At 44.9% G+C, this 26542-nt stretch overlaps 1 protein-coding gene across 1 annotated transcript; it reads right to left on the reverse strand.

Moving 5' to 3' along the window:
• Nucleotides 1-2257: 2257 nt before the first annotated feature.
• SIAH2 (siah E3 ubiquitin protein ligase 2) lies at nucleotides 2258-24676 on the reverse strand. Its single transcript, XM_516819.7, has 2 exons — nucleotides 23600-24676; nucleotides 2258-3829 (listed from the first exon to the last, which is right to left on the reverse strand). The coding sequence occupies exons 1-2, from the start codon at nucleotides 24014-24016 to the stop codon at nucleotides 3272-3274; spliced, it is 975 nt and encodes a 324-aa protein (XP_516819.2). The 5' UTR covers nucleotides 24017-24676; the 3' UTR covers nucleotides 2258-3271.
• Nucleotides 24677-26542: the final 1866 nt, after the last annotated feature.

Here is a 26542-nt window from a genome sequence, read left to right on the forward strand (position 1 = left end):
GTGGTATTGTAAACGAGTTGCTTGACGCTGCTAAAAAAGACACTCAGCCATTAGTTTGGATGTGTCAGTTGAGGCCGAGGTTCTAGTTGGCAGAGTTCCAAGATAGTTGATGCTTCGGTGCCTCTTCTCCGAAGTATTTCCCATAATCCCCTGGACAGTTCCCTCTAAGAACTCCACTGTCTCAATCCTTTAAGTCTTCTGGATTCAGGGAAACCAAGACCAGTTCCTCCTTACAAGAACACTGGGAACCCCTAATCTCAAGGTTGGTTGGTTTTTTTAAAAAAATTAAAAACGTAGAACAATGCAATTAATAATATACCATATACCCAGGTTCTAGGCACCCAGAATTAATGACTGTTAACATTTTCTCCCAAGGTATTTTGAGAACCCTTTTTTCTTTAGAATGACTCATGCATCATAAGACACAGGCTTAATCTACCATCGTTTAATCGCCAGATTACCAAATTAGAATATTGAACTAGGACAGGAAAGATAAAATATTCTTATTTTATTTTTTAAAATATGGTACTTAAGTGGACCACGTGATGAGTTTTGACAAATGCCTATCATTTTGTTTTTTTCTCACTTTTTTTAAAAGCAACAAGTCAAGGAATATACTCATCATGTTTTAAATTGCATTTGCAATTGGAACTGCATAAAAAGGCATTTTAATTTACATAATCTTTTTCTGCTGTTTTCACTTCCTGTTAAAACGGAATAACCTGGGGATTTTTATTTTCTGGTAGAAAATGCACAGTTTCAAGAAAGTCAAGAGTAAAGGTTAAGTTTACAGATTTCCAGTGACAGAGATGAAAGGGAACTATGTAACTCTGGAAAATAAAAGTTCAGAGTTGCGTTGCTTACAACTTTTTCATTTGTTAAGTTCTAGGAGCAAGTTTGAATGGGGAATCAAGAAGCCTGAATTATAGAACCAGTGCTGCCAGTAATGCACTGTGTGGCTGCTGGCCCATCACTTTACCTTTTTGGGCTAAAACTCTTTTTGTGCTTTTGGAATAACTTGTGTCCACTTTCTCCTTCTTTATGTCTTTTGTTTATAGGCTTGCCTTTTATGCACTGTTAACCAATCAGTCCTGATTCCTCTACCACACGTAATAAGAGGGTAAGCCGTGGACATGAAGTGATGCTGCCAAGCTTGGCTAGTGTATGCACACTGCACCTTGCATGGGTGCCATGAGGGCCCTGGAGGCCATATCTGGACTGGCTCTGGTCCTGAGGGTCAGAGTTCACCTGCTCCTGGATCCTAGTTTCACCTTCATAGGTTCCTCTGTATATTGACTTGAAATGTGACTTTCTTAGTGGTAAGAGTTGTGGTTTTTATTCATTCACCACAGATGTTGTAAACCCCTACTTTTGTGTAGGGCACTGTTTTTCACTTTTACAGAAGAGGTTACTTTAGCAATTCTTTAAATGTCAGAGCCCTGTGCTGGCTAATAAAAACTCAACGCTGTATCTCACTTAAAAAACAAAATCAACTCCAAAGCCATCACCTCCATTTGGTAGTATGCTAATGAAACTGGGACACTGAGGGCTGGGTGTGGTGGCTCATGCCTTAATCCCAGCACTTTGGGAGGCCGAGGCAAGTGGATCACTTGAGGTCAGGAGTTCGAGACCAGTCTGGCCTCATCTCTACTAAAAATACAAAGATTAGCTGGGTGTGGTGGCATAGGCCTCTAGTCCCAGTTACTTGGGAGGCTGAGGCAGGAGAATTGTTTGAACCTAGAGGCAGAGATTGCAGTGAGTGCCATTGCACTCCAGCCTCTGTCTCAAAAAAAAAAAAAAGAAATTGGGACACTGAGGTAAGCAGCCTTCAATCCTTGCTGAGCATTTGGCCCTAATCCTCTGAATTCTTTTGAGAGTTTAGGGTTGGGACTGAGGGAGTGGGTCACCTTGGATCAACGCCAGCACTCTGGATGTCAGCAGTGGCCAAGCGTCTTCCTTCTGACTCTGTAAAGCTGGAGCAATCCTCTTATTGCACAGGTACTGGCACTGTCAGATAGAAATGACAGCCATGGGAGGAGACCTGCAGCACTGACAGTCAGTGGTTCAGACACATGAGCCCGGACCCCAGTGCTGTCATGGACCCGTGCCATGACCTTGGCCCAATGACTGTTTCCACAGTGGAAACAAACAGTGAAAGTTCCAACCCCAGATGTAGTGATGAAGGTTCATTGCACTTGCACACAGTAGATGCTCAATAAATACCCATTACTCAATTAGGGAAATGAAGCACAATATCCATTTTTGGAAAATATTTATTAAAAAACTAGTGAATGTGGCAGAAAAACAAAACCAACACACAGCTTTAAATAGCAAGCATATGACACACCGGTTATAAAGCTTTTCCAACTCTACTGATTTAGTCTTTCACACCAGCTACTGTTGAGGAGGGCTTCCGAGGGAAGCCACGTGTAAACGGGTCATCTGTACTAGTGGTGAGCAAAACTAATTACATGAGAACTATCAATGGCCATATGACTTGCTTTCCTAGGCAATCCACCCAAAACATAGGTGAGTGACCAAATCTCAGGCGTGCGTTCATGTGGATCTATAGTTCTAGTTTTAATTTGAGGGTTGGGGGAAGTTAGGGGATGAAACAGTAGAAAGACAAACAGTATCGGCAGAGGGCAACCTTAAAGCACCTTTAAAATCTGGACTCTTTCCCACAATTTAACCCAGTAATTCTCAAACATTACTGTTGAAAAGAATCACCTGATGAGACTGTTAAATTGGCAGGCTCCCTAAATCTGCAATTTTAAGATAAGCACTCCGGGTGATTCAGTGTCTATTAGCCAGCCATCCAATTTCAGAAACACTGTTTAAAATGCATTAAAACAATTCCTACCTCCCACAAACAAAAGTAAAGGAATCTGCTGACAGTCACTGTGCTTTTGTCAATGTCAAGGGACCAATATGGGAAGGCAGGCAGGAAGGGGCCTCCCATTCCTAACACACTGATCTATAGAAGCCCTGTGCAACAGCCTGTCAAGTGTTGTTTAGGGAGTAAATACAATTCAGTAAGAGTTGTTTTAGATCACAGAACAGCATCCAAATTACCAACAGGCCAACCCCATTCATCCCAGGTTAATGAACTTTGTTGGGTCGAAGCCAGATGGGAAACTGCTGTTCAAACAAAACACGGGTAATTGTGGGTCCTGACTTGTGAAGACATATGGAATAAAACATCTATAAAAACCTTTATTAAACATAGAGCACTATGCCCAAATAATTTTGAAGGTTTACGAAAGTCACATCATGGACAACATGTAGAAATAGTAACATTGATTCCAAGGTTCCCATTATCTGCAAAAAGATGTGCTATGGCTGTGTCGAAAACAAGGCAGTCGCTGTTCATGATGGCCGCAGCCACACCGTCATGAATCGAACGGGGCGTGGCCTCCCAGGTCAATCTCCGCCGGTTCCCATTCAACTCCAGTCTGTAGGCAAAGTTCTCGGCTTGCTTGCGGGTGCCAATGAGCAGGACGATGGCAAAAAACTGCTGGTGGCCTTCGTACTTCTCTTGTTTCTCCAGCACCAGCATGAAGTGATGGCCAAAACATGACTGCATCATCACCCAGTCGACAGCCCCTGGCAAGTTAATGTCTGTAGCTAGAAAGACGATGTCTTCTCCTTGAAGGGTGGTAATGCTCTTGTGGGCGTGCATGAGATGGGACATCACAGCTTCCAGGGACCCCTGCCACTTGCAGGAAGCACCAGGACATGGGCAGGAGTAGGGACGGTATTCACATATGTCTTCATGTTCTGGTTTCTCCGTATGGTGCAGGGTCAGGGAACAGCCCGTGGTGGCATACTGCAAAGAAAGAAATGCATTGAGCCATTGGGCCTTCTCAAAACTTCTATTGCTTCAACCCTCTATGAGTACTTAACTACTCCATTTTCCTGGGCTTAAACTGTGTTCTTAACTACTTTTGCTCAAAGCAAGTGAAATATTCAAGACTAAAAGTCTCAGTCTCTATTCATCATCAATGCTGTCATGCATAAAATGAAGGGTATTTCCTGAACCAGAAATATGCTGTTTTCCATGCCCCCTGTTCTGCTGTCAAAGGGATGAGAACTAAAGTTCTCTTACTGTGCACATCTCAAAATTGTTGAGCAAGCCCTATAAAAGCTGGTCTTCCCCATATTTTCTGTGAAGCTGTTTTTTAAAGAATTCAATTGCTTGGGTGGTGGGGATGGGGTTGGGCAAGGAATATTATATTATCCCAAGATTAGTTTTCACATATAGACAATATTAACAACAGTATAATTCTGTTGTCCCCCTCCACTGCTTTCTGGCTCAAACTGGTGACTGGCAGGCAGGCCGTGGGGAAGGCTGCCCTTTGGTTCCTTGCTCTTTGCTGCTGGCATCACCAGGCTAGGGCAGCGGAGGCCTGGAGACCCCTTCATACTGCTAGAAATATTACCCCAATGCATCCTTTTGACCTTCCCTCTGGGGGGCTTTGCCCATATTTTTTGGGTGGAAGGAAATCACATCCAAGAGCTACTTAACTAACTCAGAAGACTACTGGTCAGTCTGGTTCTGGCCAGTGGAGGTTAACATGAGAAGGGCCTAACCCTCCTCTCAAAGCTTGCTGACCCCCAACACTTCCTCAGATTCAAGAGCACATCATTTCATGGTCAGGTATGTCAGGTCCTCACAACAGGCCCGGGAGGAAGCAGAACTAGACAAGTTTGCTGACATGATCAGTCTGCCCCTCAGACACTGCCTTAATAGGGTAGGAGAACAAAATCATTTTCTCCCTTGCACTTGGGATGACATTCCTAGTGGATAAATCATACCTGCCGTGGCAAAAGACCACACCAAGAGGAACTCAATTTCTACTCCAGACTCTCACAAGGATGACAGTGTTAATTCCTAGATACCAGATGGAGATCAGCCCACAAGTAGACACCTGCCCTGAGTACTAAGCTGTTCTGTAAAGAATTAAGAAACCTGAATCACCTTTTCAGGTGAAACTAGGTGTCAGCCTTAGACCCCTGGAGCACAGAATGGCAGGGGAACTGTCTGGCTAACCACACTTGGATTCCCCTGCTCCACTGAGACATGAAGGCACCAAATAAGGGCAAGGCCAGGTCATTTTTCTAAGATGCTATGTCCAGTTGCTAAAAAAAAAAAAGCACCACTGCTGTTTTTGCTTCTCTCTACCCTGCTTTATAGAATAATCCCCCTTTTAAACTTGAAGTCGGTCAAATTCTAACCTTTATAGATGAATTTATCACTAGCAACAAGCAGATAGTATGCACTATGTGACTTCTCCATACAAGACGCTAAGTTACAGTCACTCAGAGGATTCCGAAGCAAGGATGACAGCCTCCACTCTCAGGGGGATTAGTCTCCCCTAATCGGAAAGGAGAGTGGCTTAAAGAAAGAAATGTAGCTCATCCTCCAACCCCCACTTCCCCATACCTAAGCGGATTATAATATTTAACAGAAATTGGCAGAAATATTTCAGTTACTTATTTGCCCATAGGAATTGTTTGTTCATCTTTTAAAACTCTGAACTAATTTCTAAAGCCTGGCTGTAAAAAAACTCAGGAGAAACAAATTTATTTATCCATGTGTATTTATACTTTGTGTTCCTTACTTTATAAGGCCTGAAAAACAAATCCCTATTAACTGTGTTTTAAATCTAGGGTGTGGCTAGGAATACAGAGCCTCCTCATGTTCTTCTGTGAGTGATGGGTGAGACATTTCTGTCCAGTTTAAAAAAACACACACACACAATAAAAATAGCAAGAAATAGCCCAGAGCCTGGCAGAGTCTCGAAACAAGCTCTCAATATCTGAAGATGTTTCAAGACGAACTGTTCCCCATAGCTGCCCAGGAATGAGATGAACTTTGGCCAATGGCACCCAGAAAGGTACCAGCTGCACCTCTGCCCAAAGTCCCAAACCACTCCTCATTCATGACGAACTCAACATTTACAGCAAATATTTATCATTTGGCAATCATTTTATAACTTTCCCCACTCAAGTAGGAGTATTTATACTCTGAATTATTTGATTTGCCTTACAAATCACATATTCAACACTTCTTTCCACCCAAATATACAGAACAGGGAACCTCCCCAAACTGCACAAATAGAAAAGGCATTACTTTGCATTTGTGTGGACAACGATCTCATGTTTTTTCATAAGGATCTTGCTACATCCTCTATTAACTTAAATAAATAGTTTTAAAGCCTTAGGTGCTTACTCTGCTTTTACTGAACAAGCAGAACTTTCATGGCAATCTATCCCTTCTCTTTCCATCATGGGTAAGGTTCATGTCTTCATAACAACTGGTGCCACTTTTATGATGACTAAAGTCTAAACTTTAACCCCCTACACACACACACACACACACACACACACACACACACACACACACGCCACATTTCATACTTCAAGCAGTTTTGGCATTGTTCTGGAATGGCATGTCAGAGCACCATGGGTGTTTTGTCACTTTCATCAGGGGCTCTCATCCAGGGATCCGAGGGAGGGCTTTAGTAGTTTGTGAATTCCCCAAGACTGTATGTAAAACTGTCTAGGTGCTTCTGAGCAGCAAAGCCAAGTCTCACTGGCCCCTGGCCTTGAGCTTGTGTTTTCTTTTCTTTTCTTTTTTTTTTTTTTGAGATGGAGTCTTGCTCTGTCACCCAAGCTGGAGTGCAGTGGCGCGATCTCGGTTCACTGCAAGCTCCGCCTCCCGGGTTCATGCCATTCTCCTGCCTCAGCCTCCCAAGTAGCTGGGACTACAGGTGCCTGCCACCACGCCCAGCTAATTTTTTGTATTTTTAGTAGAGACGGGGTCTCACCGTGTTAGCCAGGATGGTCTCGATCTCCTGACCTCGTGATCCACCCGCCACGGCCTCCCAAAGTGCTGGGATTGCAGGCTTGAGCCACTGTGCCCAGCCTGGGCTTGTGTTTTCTTGAAGAGCTCCAAGGGTTTCTAAGAGTTTCCAGGGCTGAGAACCTCTATCCTAGAGCACACAGAAGGAATCAGCTGTGGATCCTGCCCTTGTGGTGTTTCCAGTTGAGAAAGACCATATAATAAATTTAACAACTATGTAAAGGAAGACCAGGAGGGCAACAGGTGATTTCAAGGTGGGACAGGGTGAGGAGGACATGGTGAGGAAAGCTTTATTGTAGACAAGTGGATTGTGGATGGAGTTGTTCCATCTGGTTCTAGCACAGGGTGAGTGGAGGAAACAGTGGGGATAAAACCTCAAGGAGGCCAGGCGCGCTGCTCACACCTGTAATCTCAGCACTTGGGTAGGCTGCGGCAGGTGGATCACTTGAGGTCAGGAGTTCAAGACCAGCCTGGCCAATATGGTGAAACCCTGTCACTACCAAAAAATATAAAAAATTAGCTGGGTGTGGTGGCATGCACCTGTAATCCCAGCTACTAGGAAGGCTGAGGCAGGAGAATAACTTGAACCCAGGAGGAGGAGGTTGCAGTGAGCTGAGATCGTGCCACTGCATTGCAGCCTGGGCGACAGACTGAGACTCTGTCTCAAAAAACAAACAAACAAACAACCTAAAGGAGAAGGCAGGTCAGGGACCTTCCTGACAATGGAGTTTATTTTGAGTTTCTCGACAGTGGTGCTATTGACATTTTGGACCTGATAATCCGTTGTTGTGGGGGCTGTGCTGTGTACCGCAGGATGTTTAGCAGCATCCCTGGTCTCTATTCATTAGATGCCAATAGCAACCACCCCCTGCCCCTCAGTTGTGACAACCAGAAATGTCTCCAGCTCTCCAGGCATGGCCAAATGTCACGTAGGGGGCAAAATGGCCCCAGTTGAGAACCACTGACTCTGATAAGAACTACTCATTCCAATTCTCAAGAGTGACAAAACCTGGCTTCCAGGCAGCCACTATCACAGTTGCAAGGAGCGGCCCATGCCAGCAAGCAGGTCCAGTAGGTCACTGGCCCACCCAATGAGCACTACCAGGGCAACTCAGGAATGCCAGCCTTGCCACACAATCAGAACATGATTGCTAGCAAAGCATGGAGTTAGACCAGGGAGTCCATTCTACCCGTTTTATTCACTAGAAGCTGGATGCTCCCAGAGTGTGGCTGACTGGTCAGGGCCCTGTGGTCATTTGTGGCTTCACAAGGAGCAGAGCCCTGCATTCCCAGGCTGCCCCGCCAGGGTTCTTTCACTGCACACAACAGCTCAGGAGTCAAAGAATCAATATTTTCGGAAAAATAAACAAATAATTTATATCTGCCTTCACCCCTGGCCACCAACCCAACACACATAAAACTCAGAGTCCACAGATACACTGCTTTTGGAAGCAGGTTCTAATATTAACTTCTTTGGTTTGCAAGGAGAGAGAAACAGCCCTGAAAGTGCCACTCCCTGAGGAATAAGGCAGCAGCATCTCAAATCAGTAACCAGCCATTAGGCCCTCCCAGCCTTCTCTGGGATCTGGCAAGAAAGTCCTGAGGTTTCACTTCATACTCCAGCTAGGGCTTGCCCCACAAAATGTGAAAAGGTCAAGGACTTGTGCGTTTAAGCTGGGGAGGGCTTTCCTTTAGATGTCTGGTTCTTAGCTGTACCCTTTTGTTACTGAGAGAAGGCACCTGGGCTGGTTCGCAGAGGGCTGCCTGTGTCTCCTGGGACAAGCCCACAGCTATAAATGAGATTTCTCCTTAGGGAAATATCTGCTCATTTCCCCAGGGGGAATTAGTTTTAAGTAAACATCTCTAAAGAAAACACACACACACACACACACACACACACACACACACACACACACACTCTGAAAACTAAAGAAGAAAATAGGGAGGTAGGACTGGGCACGATGGCTCACTTCTGTAATCCCAGAACTTTGGGAGGTTGAGTCGGGTGGATCACCTGAGGTCAGGAGTTCGAGACCAGCCTGGCCAACATGGTGAAACCCCATCTCTACTAAAAATACAAAAAAACAAAAACAAACAAAAAAATTAGCCGGTTGTGGTGGTGGGCACCTGTAGTCCCAGCTACCCGGGAGGCTAAGGCAGGAGAATCACTTGAACCTGGGAGGCAGAGGTTGCAGTGAGCCATGATTGTGCCACTGCACTCCAGCCTGGGCAACAAGAGCGAAACGCCATCTCAAAAAAAAAAAAAAAAAAAAAATTGGGAGGTAGATGATGGCCCAGCAGAATGAGAAACAAAGAGATGTTGAAATCCCATTTCTAACTTCGCTTTACAAACTTTTCATGTTGCAGTGACTCAAAAGTCTTGTGCAAATGTGTTCTGCCATTGAGATGTGATGTGTAATCCGGACCCTCATTCTTAGATCTTTGCAGAAAGCAGCGAATAGTTCCCATTCTTTTCCTGGGTGTGGGGTTTGAAGGTTGTATTTAAGTTGGAATTTAGGCAGGGTTTTCCCTTTTCAGCATAGAAACCCCTTCATACACAAATACACACAACAAGATACAGCAACACACAGTCAAACACAAGACACCTGTTATTTACCTAATAAACACAGTCACATTATGTTTACTTATGAAATGAGTATGCAAGCAAAATAAGCCTTCTTAGCCATGGTGCTAGTGAAGGTCATGGATGCTGTCACTGGTTTAGAACAAGTCACTTAACCTATTTAATGAAATCTGATTCCATGCAATTCAAGAATGATTTACTGAACCCAGCAATCAACAATCTACTCAATGGGAGGAGCATGTGCTCCACAGCAGAAGCATGGCTCTTTAGGGAACTGTGAGGTAACCACACTGCCTAGACCAGCTTACGTCCTAGGAAACAGCTGAAATTTATAGCAAAATACCTGCTAGCACCTCAAATGAGAATGTCTCAAGAAAAACAAACCACAATCGATATTTTGTTGTTGATGCTCATAAACTTTTGAATTAAATCTAAGAAATGACCTTGTCTTGGAGTTAAAAAAAGCAAATGGCACTTTCTTTCAACCTAAATAAGTTGTAATGATCACAGAATGCATACTGATGGCTAAGTGCAATGCATAACTCTAGAATGAGAAACCAAAATTCCTATAAAGGACATTCATTACTGGGGTAAAAGCTGTAATTTGAATGTGGACTGTGGATTAGATAATAGGATCTGCTGTGTGTCAAATTTCCTGATTTTGATAACTGTGCTATGATTATATAAGAAAATGATTTTAGATGAAACACAATGAGGTATTTAGGGGTAAAGGGACAAGATGCCTGCAATTTACATTCAAATGGTTAAAAAAAAGTATGAGCAAAGACAGCACAAATGATAAAGCAACTGGAGCAAAAAGGAAGTAACTGGTGAATCTGGATAAAGGCTATAAGGGACTTTTTAAATGCTATTATTGCAACTGCTGTGTAAGTTTGAAATCATATCAAAATAAAAACATGGTCAGGCAAGGCAGCTCAAGCCTGTAATCCAAGCACTCTGGGAGGCCGAGATGAAGGGACTGCTTGAGCCCAGGAGTTCAAGACTAGCCTGGGCAACATAGGGAGACCCGTCTCTATAAAAAGTTAAAAAAAAAAAAAATAGCCAGGCCTTGTGGTGCACACGTGTAGTCCCGGCTACTAGGAGGGCAAAGGTGAGAGGATTGCTTGAGCCTGGGAGGTCAAGGCTCAGTGAGCTGTGATTGTACCACTGCCCTCCAGCCTGGGCAACAGACTGACAGACACCCTGTCTCAAAAATACATACATAAAAACATACTAAAGAATCCAGGGACCGAGTTAGCATATTTATCTTTTATGGGACAGAAATGGTTTATGCAGAATTGGTTGAATGAATTAAGTTTTATCATAATAGTGTTTGTTTTAAAAGAATATATACCTTTAACTACATAACTACATGTAAATGCAACTGAAGTTGGTAGTTTTTCTTTTACTAGAGGCTATTTGAGACTGTAGTGAACCAATACAATTTTGCAATGAGAAATGAATTGTCATAATAACCAACACTTCTTTGGCCCCTATAGAAGACAATGCATTCTCCATTGTCCTCTGATCCTTCTAAAGGTTTGCGGGTGCCTGACAAGTCTGTGGCCTTGGCATGTAGTTTCATTATTCACCACTCTCAGTGGTCCAAGGTAAACTCCACTTTGTTCTAGACCCATTTGAAAGATGAGCTCCAGGAATAAAATTTACTTCAGCCCCTTTTTTCTTTTGGGAGGTGAACCTGGAAGTGGGAAGAAGAGATATATGAGCTCAACTGGAAGGATGAATTTCTGACAGTATAATTTATTATGTATGATTAGCAGATAATTAGGACTTGTGCAAATGGGAGTTGGCAGCTAAGCCTAGTATAGATCCACATCATGGTAAAAGTTACATTTTAACCATCAGTCAAACTTTTAAAAGGACTTCTAGCAATTCAAGCTAGCTGTTTTGTGATTTAAAATGTTTACCTGCCCCACAAAGAGCACTGAATGATCACAGGTTATTTTCTAGTTAATTTACAGGTTTGTTAATTTTGCTTATTGGTTCACTGATTCATTGCCTGCTTCTTGCCCACCTAATATTTGTTGATAAATGAATAAATGTTAGATGTATCTGCCAAAGATGGAATGTTTTCCACCATGTTAATTTTACTTTAATTAGAAGTTTTACTGTGGGACTTAGAATTAAAAAAAAAATCAATAGATTTTGAGATCATGTAAGAAGAAATGTTTGTTTTAGATTTCAGGCACTATGGTTTTGTCATTTTTGATGAAAGTGTTTCACATATTTTATTTACATAACTATTTGGAGTGAGAAGATGAAAAAAATTTTTTTTTTTATTGAAATGACGGGGTCTCACTTTGTTAGCCAGGGTAGTCATGAATTCCCGGCGTCAAGCAATCCTCCCACCTCAGTCTCCTAAAATGCTGGGATTAAAGATGTGAGCCACCATGCCTGGCAGTGAGAAGGTTTATAGCCTTTCTGAGATCTTACCTAGACTGGAAAACATGAGCACAGTTGTCCTTTTGATGGCTGTATGTTCCTCTTGCTTAAAATATGTTTACAACAATGGTAGAGTAGCTGTGATTGGAACTCAAGTAGCCAGTGTCCTGTGTGACCTGGAGCCTACCAAATCACCTATAAGTGGGTCTATAAAACTGTCTATGACTTACTCCTTGACTATTATTAACAGTGGAAGAGTTGTAGACTCTTCAAGTTAATCATGTTAAGGCTTGGGAAACAGGAGAAAGTGAAATCTGTTCTTGTGACTTATTTATAATATTCAACCTGCATCTGTCTAGCATCCTTCCTCTAAGAACCTTAGCGTATTTTCCCTTAACTTGAATGGTAAATTCCTGAACTCTGCTGTGAGGCAGTGTGAAGAGATAATCAGGCCTGACACGGTGGCTCATGCCTGTAATCCTAGCACTTTGGCAGGCTGAGGCAGGCGGATTCCCTGAGCTCAGGAGTTCGAGACCAGCCTGGGCAACATGGTGAAACCCCATCTCTACTACAATACAAAAGAAATTAGCCGGGCGTGGCAGCATGTGCCTGTAGTCAGGAGGCTGAGGCAGGAGAATTGCTTGAACCCGGGAGGCGGAGGTTGCAGTGAGCCGAGGTTACGCCACTGAACTCCAGCCTGGGTGACAGAGAGAGACTCTGTCTCTTAAAAAAAAAAAAGAGAGAGAGATATCATCAACCAATAGTGCAGTAACAGTTTTACAGACAGTGATAGGAGAAGACACTATTACTCAGCACTAGAACTGTCAAGTCAAACAGTGTCACCAAACAGTGGTGAGAGTAAGGAAACACTTACTGTTCACTTTACTAAATTTCTTCTGGGGAAGACAATTCTAATTAAAATCTTGGGCCCAAAAATCTGTCCTTTTTGCCTAAGAGAAAGTCAACAAACCACCTTTTAGCTTTCTTACTAAGAGGTGTCTTGGGAAGACTTTGGCATAAATTTCTTTTCTTTCTTTTTAAAAAGAGACAGGGTCCTGCTGTGTTGCCCAGGCTGATCTCAAACTCCTAGCCTCACGTGATCCTCCCATGTCAGCCTCTCGAAGTGTTGGGATTATAGGCATGAGCCACCACAACTGGCCTGGCATAATTATTACTGCAGAAATCTGAGAACACCCTGCTATCGAGGGAGGGTGTGTTTAGCCTTACAGAGACTCCCAGGGCTGGCAGGGGTTTATTTTTAATCTTAGAAACTTTAAACAAAGGTTGACTTTTGACCATGTATGTTTCTCATCTGTCCATAGCCAGAGTTAGCAGGTAACCACACATTGTCATGGAGAACCAGTTTTGTGAGGTCCTTTCAAAGTGCATGTTCAAGCAAACAAAACACTTAAAAGCTGAGTTAAAGGCTCTATGCCATGTGACCAGTACCACACCCACCCTTTCAGTATGCCCTCACTCTTCCATGCCAGGTTCCCACCTGCACAACCACGTAACTGCCCTGACAGTTCTTCAAACAGCTCTATTCCCCTCAGCAGTCTTTATTTCTCAACGAAACCAACTGAATTCACCAAAAGACTTAAGTGGTAGGGTTGTAAAATTATTAAATAGGCCAGGTGCAGTGGCTCATGCCTGTAATCCCAGCATTTTGGGAGGCCGAGGCAGGCAGATCACCTGAGGTCAGGAGTTCGAGAACAGTCTGGCCAACATGGCGAAATCATGTCTTTACTGAAAATACAAAAATTATCCGGGCGTGGTGGCATGAGCCTGAAATGCCAGCTAATCGGGAGGCTGAGGCACGAGAATCACTTGAACCCGGGCGGCAGAGGTTGCAGTGAGCCAAGATCGCACCACTGCACTCCAGCCTGGGCGACAGAGCGAGACTCCATCTCAATATTAAAAAAAAAATTATCAAATAAAAATACAAGATGTCTCTCAGGCAATGTTTGGAATATACTTATTATTCTTCTCTGGCCCCGCAAGTTATTTGTTGTTTATCTGAAATTCAAATTTAACTGGGCATTCTGTATTTATCTGGCAACCCTAATAAGAGGGCCCGCTGGTACCACTGCCATCCCTGCAAAAGCCACTACTTGGGTCTAGAATGGGAAGAGGGATCACTGTTCCTCAGAAGGGTAGAGTGGGCACAGAAAAAGCAAGAGGTTGTAGTGAAAAAGACACTGTATATGTAATTAGTCCAGACTGGAGTTTCTGCCCCCAAACTTAAAAACTGCATGAGCATGGGTGCCTAGCTCGGGCCATCTATAAGCAAGGCAAGCAACATCCTTCACAAGCAACTCTGCTGGCCTCCCACACAGCCTCCTTATGAGCTTCCATCCCTTCTTTCTTCACGGGCAAACCGCTGCGCACCTTCAACATGCAGCTGGTGCCACCATGGCAGCAAGGTCTTCGGACTCCTTTCGGCTCCTAGTACTTCAGACGGGCTCTGCCCTACTGGCACATCTGTCTCCACCAGTAGACTTAGGAGAGTTTCAGAAAGACGAGAGGGGTGAGCAGAGGCAAGAACTGGCTAGGCAGATGGGTTGTGGGAAGGAGAGGGCCTGGAACTGCAGCAGATTCCAAGGCAAGAGCGAGTATGATGTAAAGTTGGTGGGGTCAGCAGCGGCCAACTCTGGCCTGACACTGCACCAGGGAGAAAAAGCAGGCTGTGGCATTAAGAAAACCAAAAGGTAACACCCAATGTCAGTGCTGCTGGGAAGAAATGGACATTCAACTGTAAGCCATTCTAAGGGAGAAAACAATTTGGTTCTACTATCAAAAAGCTTCAATTTCTCAGGCCGGGTGTGGCGGCTCATGCCTGTAATCCTGCCACTTCAGGAAGCTGAAGTCGAATCACTTGAGCTCAGGTGTTCAAGACCAGCCTGGGCAACATGGTGAAACCCTGTTCCTACAAAAAATACAAACATTAGCCAAGCATGATGGTCTGTGCCTGTAATCCCAGCTACTCAAGAGGCTAAGGTGGGAGGATCCCCTGAGCCCAGGAGGTTGAGGCTGCACTGAGCTGTGATTATGCCACTGCATTCCAGCTTGGATGACAGAACTAGACCCTGTCTCGAAACAAAAAACAAAAAAAACACTTAGATTTCTGCATATACCCTTGGGCTCTACCATCCAACTTCAAGGAATTTATCTTTAGGAAATAACTATATTTTTGTGTACAAAGATTTGGTTATAGCTGTGCTTTAAAAAAAATCTCAGTAAGAAAACAGAATTTAAATGACCACAAATAGGAGCCTGATTAAATAACTCTGGTACTGTTATAGAACTGCAATATGTGGCCATTAAATATGATCCTAAAGAATATTTATCACTGTAGAAAAGCAGTCACGATGTGTTAAAGAATGTGTTAGATAAAGAAGCAGATTATGAAACAGTGTAGACAATAGGATTCCCCACCTGTATTGTTCTATTCTCAAATTGCTACAAAGAAATACTTGAGACTGAGTAAGTTATAAAGAAAAGAGGTTTAATTGGCTCACGGTTCTGCAAGCTGTACAGGAAGCATAGCGGCTTCTGCTTCTAGGGAGGCCTCAGAAAGCTTCCAATCATGGTGGAAGGCAAAGGGGGAGTGAGGGATCTCACATGGCAAGAGCAGGAGCAAGGGTGGGAGAGGTGCTTCACACTTTTTAAATAACCAGATCTCATAAGACTCACTATCATGAGAACAGCACCAAGAGGATAGTGCTAAGCCATTCATGAGAACAGCACCAAGAGGATAGTGCTAAGCCATTCATGAGAAATCCACCCCCAAGATCCAACCACCTCCCCCAGGCCCCACCTCCAACATTGGGGATTACAATTGAACATGAGACTTGATGGGGACATAGACCCAAACCATATCACCATCTCACTTGTTTTGTTTTTGTTTTTGTTTTTAAAGAAAAACTCTACTGATGTAGAAATAAGTTTGCAAGGATGTATGCAAAATGGTATAGTGGTTATCTTTAGGTGAGGGAGATTATAGGAGATTTTAATTTTATACTATTTTCTATATGTTCTACATTTAAAAATAATCATAACTTTAGAAAACATAATATGTAAAAATACACAAAATATAATACATATAATTTAAAATGCTGCTTAATCTAACCAGTTTTCCCTCTCAAAAAATTTAAAGAAATGAAAAAAAAAGCCTCATCACTGAAAAACCAATACAAGGGCCAACTTACACAGCTCTATGAAAATGCTATATGATTAAGAGTAGGGAAGGGAAGCTCATTGGGAAAATCTATGGGAAAAAATAGGAATGATTCCTTTTTTTCAAGTTTATGCATGAACCTGACCTCAGATATCGGCCATTTAGTTTCTGTCAGCTTCTAACTGAGCACATTTATTTAGTGCCTGGGCTGTGTTAGGCACTTTGCATGAATTATTAGTGTGTTTGGTCCTCAAGGCAACCTTGAGGCTTGGAGAGGTCACCAGCCAGTCACAGTGGGGCTGGAGTTGGGATTTGGACCAGGCCAGATGAGGGGCTGCCCTCAAAACTGCCAGAGTTAGAGGGATCCTGCGGGTAAAAGGGACCCAAAGATACTATCTTTGCTGATTCAAAATTTTAAAGCAGTGCATAGGCCGGCACATTAGCAAAAGAATATTTTTCTTTTTCTTTTCTTCCCTTTTTTTTTTTTTTTGAGACAGGGTCTCACTCTGTCACCCAGGCTGGAGGGTATTGGCAAGATGTCAGCTCACTGCAGCCTGGACCTCCTGGGCTCAAGCGATCCTCCCACCTCAGCCCTCTGAGTAGCTGGGAGTATAGACACGAGCCACCATGCCCAGCTAATTTTTGTATTTATTTATTTATTTTTTGAGATGGAGTTTCGCTCTTGTTGCCCAGGCTGGAGTGCAATGGTGCGATCTCAGCTCACCACAACCTCCGCCTCCTGGGTTCAAGTGATTCTCCTGCCTCTCAGCCTCCCAAGTAGCTGGGATTACAGGCATGCGCCACCACGCCTGGCTAATTTTTTATTTTTAGTAGAGACAAGGTTACTCCATGTTAGTCAGGCTGGTCTCGAACTCCCAATCTCAGGTGATCTGCCCACCTCGGCCTCCCAAAGTGCTGGGATTACAGGTGTGAGCCACTGTGCCTGGCACAATTTTTGTATTTTTAGTAGAGACGGGGTTTCACCATGGTGGTCAGGTTGGTCTTGAACTCCTGACCTCATGATCTGCCCTCCTCAGCCTCCCAAAATGCTGGGATTACAGGCATCAGCCACCACACCTGACCAGAAATATTTTTCATCCATCTGTATATCACCTGTGGGCAAAAACTGAGAACAGGAAAACCCTTTTATTCCATAGATGCTACACAGTCTAAAAATCATTACATAAAATCTTTACCAAACTGGAAATGAGGAAAACAACAGTTTTGCAATCTAGGGCAAAGCTGATGAAATTCTGTAGAGCATTTCAGTATCCTTCATAAGCCTTAAAAGGATACCCCAAAGCTTAAAATAAAGATACATTTGATCAGGAAGACTTTCTTATTTTCCTTTTCAGGATGTCCAGCGTGGAACCACATTCAAATACCCTGTGTATGATCATGTCCTGAAAAACTCGCCAGCAATACACAGTGGCTCCAAATGCTGGCACTGGTACACAGTTTAGCAAATGTGTATCTGCTACATGCCCCTTTCAAGGAGTGAGGACCTTATGGGTTTGAATAAGAACGGCCATGTCTCACAAATTTTGTCAGAAGCAAAATCTGATGCTTAAGACATTTTACAGTGAAGCCTCACTATATTCATATATACAGTACTTTTTAATGGGGCTTCAAAAAACAGCTCTACCACAGAACGGGAGAGTCTATCCCAATCTTGGGCTGGTATTTTATAGGCCAGACCTGCTGTAACTTATGGTAAGCCTCTGTTCTGGTTATACTAAGGCTCAACTTTCACTGATAACTATTTACTCCAGTTCCAGGTCGTGGTGACCTGTGAAAAATCTTTGGCCAATTATGTGTGGAATCACCATTAAGCTTAAGTACTGCCATACAGTATTCTAATGCTTCTGCTTTATACAAAAAGTAAACTACAACGAAAGGTGTATTATCAATTTTGTTCTTTAAAATCTTGAGCCCCGGAGTTAATGTATGTGGACTCTGGTCCTTGCCAGTTCACTCTGTGCTTTTATGGGCCAACCTTGCCCATGTCAGGCAGTAGTGAGGACTTCACGGACAACTTCCAAAGTAAATAGTTTTGTGTTAGGAGAATTCTGGGGGTTAGGAAGAAGTTTTTGAAAGTATTTTTGGCTAATCGGCTTGTGCTTCCTGCTTCCAGGTGATCCCCCATTGCAACCTTCCAACCACCCCAATACCCCCCATATTCCATTCCATATGGTAAAGCAAAAGCCCTCAACAGCACTTCTAATCTGATTTCCGAGCACCCACTAACTAGGCGTTATCTCCGTTCTTTCTAATGGATGAACAAACAGGGTCAGGGAAGTATGTGACTGGACCAAAGTCACACAAAGCCAGGACGAGAACCCAGGTCTTCTGTTTCCGGGCTCACGTTCTTTTCACTGGGACCGCTTACTATATTTTAAAATTTTAGGGTAAGAAAGAACCTTGGGATAATCATTTAGTCCAATCCCTTCTCTTAAAGACCCTCAGGTGCAAAAAAGAAACTGACCTGTATAGAGTCAAACATCTAGTCACAAGGCCATCATCTGAGGGTTCCTGATGGCCAGAAAATAATATTCTCTTGGCAAAATGAAGATGAAAAGAAAACAAGCTACAAAATCACCAACAGTTAGGGCCTAACAGAGTTCCAAAGTTCATGTATGGCAAGAGTTAAATGAGAACTTCCAGGCTCAAGGAATGCTTCTACAAGAGAATCAGATCAGAGGCTGCATGCTGGCAGCTGGAATTTGGCCTGGAGACGTGGTGGTTCGCTTTGTCTGCAAGTGGTGGCTATACATGTGAAGTCAGCCAATGCTAGAAAAAAAATCGAGATATTTAACATAAAAAAAAAATCCAGGCTGGGCACGGTGGCTCACACTTGTAATCCCAGCACTTTGGGGGGCCGAGATAGGAGGATTGCTTGAGCTCAGGAGTATCAAGACCAGCCTGGGCAACATAGTGAGATGCCATCTCTTAAAGGAAAAAAAAAAATCCAGATTTCTGGCTTTTCTTGAAAAAATTTAAAGGTCTGATATGCCTGTACCCACATCCCCAACCCCACCAATCAGCCAGAGCTGAGTAAAAGCTGCCTCTTGGGAGGTGGCACCTGTTCTCTGGCTCTCCACCATCTCCACTGCTCCTCTAGGTCTCCCTGACCCCGAGGCCATGAGTGCATCAAATACTTCTCTCCTCTCCTCTCCTCCCATTACATGGCCCTCCTCCCATTTAGAAAGTTTGTCTCCACTGAACTAGATGAAGCCAAGGGCTTTTAAACTTTCAACTGTTTTGTCTAACCTTACTTGGTTTTATGTTATTTTTTATTTTTTTAAGGAACACAGACATTGTCACAATTACAGAGAAGACTTGTCCGGCTGAGGCTTTCAAATTCAATAATTATTTGGAGATATGCTACTAGAAACTTTCAGAGAGGACAAAGAAAAGGTATCATCACAGTGTAAGAAGGCTGGAGTGGATTAGCATTGCTCACAGTTGTAGAGAGAAATACTTGGCTGATATCAAAATACACCGTTGGATGGTAAAGTAGACTATGTTGTTGATATGAATGTGTCAACCTTCACTTCTCCCCCTAAACCCACACACTGAAGGGGTGAATTTAAGTCTGGGCACAGGATGTCAAAAGTTCTCAGGCATGGAACAAGCCACAGAATGGATTAAAAAATACCCCAAGTGGAAGAAAGCCATACACTATTAGACATTCCATTTTTTTTTTTTTTTTTTTGAGACAGAGTCTTGCTCTGTCACCCAGGCTGGAGTGCAGTGGCACAATCTCAGCTCACTGCAACCTCCACCTCCTGGGTTCAAGCGATTCTCCTGCCGCAGCCTCCTGAGTAGCTGGGATTACAGGTGCCTGCCACCACACCTGGCTAATTTTTTTTTTTTTTTTTTAATGAGACTGAGTTTTACTCTTGTTGCCCAGGCTGGAATGCAATGACGTGATCTTGGCTCACTGCAACCTCTGCCTCCCGGGTTCAAGCAATTCTCCTGCCTCAGTCTCCTGAGTAGCTGATATTACAGGCATGTGCCACCATGCCCAGCTAACTTTTTTGTATTTTTAGTAGAAACGGGGTTTCTCCATGTTGGTCAGGCTGGTCTCAAACTCCTGACCTCAGGTGATCCGCCCACCTCAGCCTCCCAAAGTGCTGGGATTACAGACGTGAGCCACTGCGCCTGGCCCTAATTTTTGTATTTTTAGTAGAGATAGGGTTTCGCTATGTTGTCCAGGCTGGTCTCGAACTCCTGACCTCAGGTGATCTGCTCACCTCTGCCTCCCAAAGTGCTGGGATTACAGGCATGAGTCACCACACCCAAAGATCTGAGCTAATAATGCATCCAGTTCCCCATATCAAAGGTGCTGGCAACACTCTAGCCTTTAATTAATTACCCTAAACCTAAGTGGGATAGTTATTTGGCAATACATCCATTTTTTTGCCAACTGAAGCAGTCCAGAGCTGTGATGATACCCCACAAAATACTAGGTTTGTAGGTTTCCCCCACCCCCCCATCTTCCTACCCTACATGCCCTACAAAATTCCTGCCAATGAATTTCACAGTGAGTATGTATGTTGTCATTTTGGGATGGTCCCATAAGAGGCCCATCTGGTGAACTCATCCAACCAGACGGTTTTGTTACTGGTGTCAACCTTGAGTTATGATTCAGAATCTTGAGTATACACTCAGATTCGAAATCCCTACGTAGTAAGGTGTAGGACAAAACATCTGTGCCTTTGAGATGCAGGCGCTTGGACTGGTCCTCTTACTAGCTGTGTGATTTGACAAGTCACTTCACATTTAACCACTCTGTAGGCATGAGTTTCCTCATCTGAAAAAAAAAAAAGGCAAACTAGTAAAAGCTGACCCCTGCAAAGTAGCTGGCAGATAGAGGGCATCCAATAACATTCCAGATAGCCTCCCTTCTTTTCATAGAATGCTAGAAGCTACAGGTCCTTAGAAGTCAAGCAGATTCATCTCTCATTTATATAGATGAGGAAATCAAGGCCCTGGGAGGTGGTCTTTCAGGCAAACAGTGGCAGTGCCAGGCAGCTCTTGAGATGTGGGCTCTGGTACTTTATTCAACGTTGGTTTTTTTCACATGATCCAGCCCATGAGAGATTCTGAGAGCAGGTGGGGACAGTAAAAAGGCAGTCCCATAATTTCTAGGAGCCTCAAACTGTAGGCCAAAGGGCTAGGTAAACAGATCTGCCTTGTTTTAAGTTTGATACAGGCCTTACGGCTCTCTGTTGTTTCTCATCCTCTACAACTAACACATCTTGGTTGGTCGCTGGGCCTATGTATACATTCAAGTTTGGTTTATCCAGACTAACTGGCTGAGCTGCCCTGCCAATAGTTTGGATTATTGATCAACCAAAGGTGAGGCACACACACCCCAGCTTTATACAACTCACACACATGCACACACAAAAGCATCCCCAAGATCACATCCTAAGCTTGGTTCTTGGTCTGCAGGGGAATAATTGGCCCTTTTAAATTTCAGCTTGCAAAGTAATAGCTTTACCCCACTGCATTCTTATAGAATAGAGACTCAGAAAACCACTGACATGTACAGAAAGGCTGAGAACCCCTGATTCCCAGAACTCCTCTTCAAGGTTGATTTCACTAGCCTGTTTCACGTTAGGAAAGAACGTATGCTTTCATAGGAACCAGAGTTCTAGATCCTGAAAGTGAAACTTCATGCTCCATATAGCATAACTGTTTCCTTCCCTTTCTCTTGGGAACAACACAATTCTATTATGGTTACCTTTTAAAAACAAATTATGGATTACTGACTAATATCAAATGCTCATTTGTGAACTAAAACTCACCTAAAAGCCATTTCTTTTGTTAGCCGCTGCGCGTTTAAGGGAAAGTAAAGGGGTGAGAAAATGGCTCCCCAGAAATCCTATGGGGCATCCCCCACCCCTGCAATATATCTCAAGCATCAAATAGCCACTCTATGTTAACTACCACCAAACCTTTTCCAACCACTAGGTTGTCACCTTTTTCACAACCCTAAGACAACTATGCAAATACTTTATCTAAATTTTGAGAAACTGGGCTGAGTGAATTAGTAAGCACTATATGAGGAGGGGTTAACAGCAATTTATTAAGGTTGCCTGAAACACCCTAGTCCAAACACCGATTCAAACTCTTATTTAAATATGCTATTTTAAACCTGATTTGCAGCAGGGCAGCAGACCAAATTAAAGCACTAATTTTACTGACCTGAGTCCCAAGCCTGAATTCTCTGGTGGATTATTTTTAATTTAAAAATGAGCTCTTGTCCTATAAAATAAGCAGCACCAAGGAGAAATGCAAGACAGCCTAAATGGCCCAAGAGGCAGCGCAAGTTACTTTTACAAAAAAACTGGAAAGTATTAATGACATTATCTCCACTTCTAATTTCAGAAAATGACTTTACAGTATAGTTCTAGGTTATAATGTAGACAAGTATGTCTGTGAAACTGCTCCTGAAGGTTTCCACGTACAGCTGCAGGTAAACAAATGTTATAATATGACCACACAATGCAATACTATGCAGCCATTTAAAATACAATGAAGTCGACTAGGTTTCAGGTATAGAGAAATATGTGTGATAATATGAATTTAAGAACAGCAAGTTGCAGATGCCATTTTTGGAGAAAAACTTACATCTATGTGTGGGTATTAAAAAACCTCCCTGACATACACTGACATCTATGATTCTATATTTAGCTGCGAGGGTGTATGTATATATAGTTTAAAAAGATACACACTAAACCTAACAATGGTGGGAAAGGAGGGGAGAGATCTTGGTCTTTCATTTTACTTCTTGTCTTGGTGGCTTGCATTTTTCGCAAGGGCATTGAAAACTTTTTACATTAAATAAAAAATGAAGTGATGAGCTTTAAACAACTGTTAACAACAGCTCTTGAGTGCCCTTGTTAATTTCTTGATTGACTGTTTTCACCCCACTTAGTACAACAACGCAGCCACAACTCCTCAGTCCTTCCCAGTCTTTGGAAGGCTAGGAGAGAAAAAGGCGTGGCTTGCAGGGTTTTCTTCTAGCTAGAGGAAAACAGGCTGTAGGCGCCCTTTTTTTAGCTACACTCCCGAGAGCTCCCACGTGTCAGGGGTGCGCAGACGGTAGGCGCGGGGTGCAGGACTCCAGTTATCAATTCAGCCGAGCCCAGCGCTGGTAAAGGGGGCGTTTAGCTCGCCCGTTTCCTCCCTCCTCAATCCCCACACAGTCAGTTTCTCGGTCCAAATTTTACTGGTGCGGCCCAGCCCTACCGGGAGTACCCGAATACACGTCTGCAGAGGACGCGGGCATTGGGCCGGGTGAGCTACGATGTTCTAACGATCAGCAAATGCCAATTAATCTGTTAATTGTCTATTAACAATTATTACTCGGTAAATGTCAACCCAGACCTACTCCCAAAGTGGGCTTGAGGGAGGGTGGACGAAGTGTAAACATTTTTTCTTTTTTTTTTTAAATGAGAGATGCCGCCCGCCTCTCCGGGCCTGCGAGTGGGCTGGCGGATACCGGAGTCCCTGAGGTCACCGGCGGAGGTACGTGGGCTGTCCCTGGGCTTACCTTACAGGGAAACAGGACTGCCGAGGCCACCTTCTCCATAGCCAGGTTCCTGATGCTGGGCGTCAGGGCGCCCCTGCACGTCGGGCAGCAGCTCAACTTCTGGCGGCATTGGTTACACACCAGGTGCCCGGCCTGGCACTGCAGAATAGGAGGCAGGACATAGTCAAAGCAGACCGGACACTCGAAGAGCGAGGTCAGCTCGTGGTGCTGCGGGGACACCGGGCCGGCCCCGCCGCCGCCGCCGGGGCCCGAGATCACCGCCGCCGCGGCGGGCACCGCGGACGAGCCGGGGCCCGCAGCCGAGATGGTGGCGGCGGCCGGGGGCGCAGCCGGGGACGGAGTGTGCTGGGGCTGCGGCGGCGGCTGCTTGCTGCAGGGTTTATTAGCGCTGGGGCCGGTGGAGGACGGGCGGCTCATCGCGCTCCGAACCAACCATGGAACTGCGGGCGCCTGCCTGCCGCGGGGCCGCCCGGGTCAAGGCGGTGCGCGCCCCGCGGGCAGCGAGCTCCGAGGCAACGCCACGGCGCCCAGCCCAGGTCCGGGCGGCGGAGACGCTCGGCGCCCGGCAGGCGGAGGGCTGCACCGCGCTGATGCACTCCGCAGCCCCCGGCGTTCCGAGCACGCCTCCGCGTCGGACCCCGCGCGGTGCCCTCCTCCCGGCGGCGTCCCGGGCCCCGAACCCCAGCGGTGCGCAAAGAGCCCTGGCCCACCCGCTTCTGGAACGGCCGCTGACGCAAGCCCCGGGGGCGCGCGCGGACGTGACGCCTGGACACGTGTGCGGCCGCCCAGGCGCGCGGGGACTGGCAGAGCCACCCTGCGCCGAGGCGCTGGCTCCGCCCGGCTCCAGCTGGCAGCGCAGGGGGCTGCCTAGCGCCGGCGCTTCCTGCTCGGGCTGCGGGCCGGGCCTGCGCCAGTGAGCATGCCTGGCTCGCTGCAGCCCCGCGGGGTTGTCTTTTCTGGGTTGAGGAGGGGGGCTACTCTCGGGGAAGCGTCGCCGAAGTCCTCTGGCCACACCCCGGGGTGCCTGGCTGACGCGTCCCTCAGCTCAAACGAGAAAGGCAACTTCAGGCGGGGCGGGAGCGTGGACGGTGGGTGGGACCGGACGCGGGCGGGCAGGGGCGGGGCGGGGCGCGGGCGCCCCTGCACTAGTCGGAAAAAACCGAGAGGTTTCTCTTCTCAGGGCTGAGTCACCAGCGCGCAGGAGAAGAGGGCGACGCGGCCACCCGGGTTCTGTGTTCGGAGTCAGGACGAGAAGCATTGGGTGGGAGCAGGGCGAGGGGCTCGAGTTGGGTCTGCAGCGGGCACAGGACCTAGTTTTGTACAGTTAACGGTGGGGTTGAGTAAAGAGGGGGGCGGTGGGGAGGATGTAAGCTCCCTTTATTCCTTTCCCAGCGGACCAGGAGGAAGCTTCGTTGAATTGAGCGCCCCTGGCTTGTATAGCAGGCCGAGGAGGGAGCTCATGGGCAGCGTTGGCAAAGAGTTCGAGATCATCTAGAAATGTCAGAAACGTAGGTTGGGTCGTGAGGTCTCTGAAGACAGTGGGTGAAACTCCAGTGTAAGGCGCTGCGTCCGCTTGGTAGAGAGCCGGCCGAAGTCCGAGTCTTTGTTGCGAGGCGTAGGGCCACCCTGCGCGCCCAGCAGAAGCGCTAGAGGGCACGGTTGCCCGGGGTGAACCGCATGTCCAAATGTAACTGTGTGCTCCCAGTTAAAATTGTTTTTCTGCAAACTTTGCTTGAGCCAACGATTCCGGAATTGGGGAAAGGGTTACCTTAGGTAGAAATCGGATATTTATAGGAGACACAGAGGTAAGGACCAACTGTTAGGACTGAGTGAAAAATGGTTCCCTCCAACTGTAAAAGTGGGAAAAAAAAATATCTATCTTATAGGTGGGGCAGTGAGGAGTAAATGAGTTTAATATATTTCAAGCTTTTAAAACAACCTCGCCCATCATAAGCACTGTTTAAACATTAGCTCTTATCTTTTAAAAATATTAGTGGATGTTTAAAATGAATGAATACAATTTGTCCAAGAAATATGGCGTAAGAGCCCAGAAGAAATAAAGTTTAATCTTACAAAGGGCTTCTGTAGAAAGAATACATGCATGGAATTGATGGAATTTGGTATAAATCTTGAAAAAACTTAATAGGTGTATTCAATCGTTCAGTAAATGTTTCCTGAGCATTTATCATGTGTCAGCTACTGTTGGAGCTCTGAGAATGGTTCTCATGCAGTTTACATTCTAGTAAGAGAGCAAGGCCCAATAACCAAGCACTCGTGGGAGAAGAAGGATTTCAGATACCACGGGGTGGGCAGGCATTATAGCAGGAGCTAAAAAGCACAGAGTGAAAGAATGTATTCTGGGATTGCATTGGGACTTGGAGGGGATATAACGGGAGTGTAGGGGTGTGGCGTTAGCACAAGGGGAGCCTCAACTGGCTTAATAAGACATTTACCTCAATGATAGGGGTAAACCACTGTAGGGTTTTGTTTGTTTTTTTAAGAACACACAACAACACTAGGTTTTGTAGGTTTTTGGAAGCTCTTTAGTAACGTGGCTGAACCTGAGTTTTTGGATAGGTAGGGAGCATAAAATAATAACTAATGTTAATTGAGTGCCCACTGTATGTTGGGCATGGATAGTTTTAAGTATTTATCATAACTCTCTATGATGAATACTACTGTTATCTCCATTTTACAGTTGAGGAAACCGAGACATAGGTTACTTTGCTCAAGATCACACAGCTGAGAATGTGGGAACAGGCTAGGAGCCCTTCTTAACCACTAGTCTGTATGCCTCTAAATTATGCCTGATTCCTACTTACAGTCTTGTTAAACAGTTAAGATTAGCACACTCAACAGAGTCAGAAAACAGTTGTTCAGCCTATAATAAAGCACTAAATTTTGTGGGCAAACTTTACATAAACTCCTTAGCTGGTCTAGAGA

Source organism: Pan troglodytes, chromosome 2, assembly GCF_028858775.2.
Source record: "Pan troglodytes isolate AG18354 chromosome 2, NHGRI_mPanTro3-v2.0_pri, whole genome shotgun sequence".
NCBI classification, from domain to species: domain Eukaryota; kingdom Metazoa; phylum Chordata; class Mammalia; order Primates; family Hominidae; genus Pan; species Pan troglodytes.

Excerpts from the sequence above, each read along its gene's own strand:
- SIAH2 (XM_516819.7), bottom strand. The coding sequence starts at position 24,016 with ATGAGCCGCCCGTCCTCCACCGGCCCCAGCGCTAATAAACCCTGCAGC. Across the intron at positions 3,830-23,599 it reads CAGTCCTGTTTCCCTGTAAG|TATGCCACCACGGGCTGTTC; the intron begins GTAAGCCCAGGG and ends CTTTCTTTGCAG.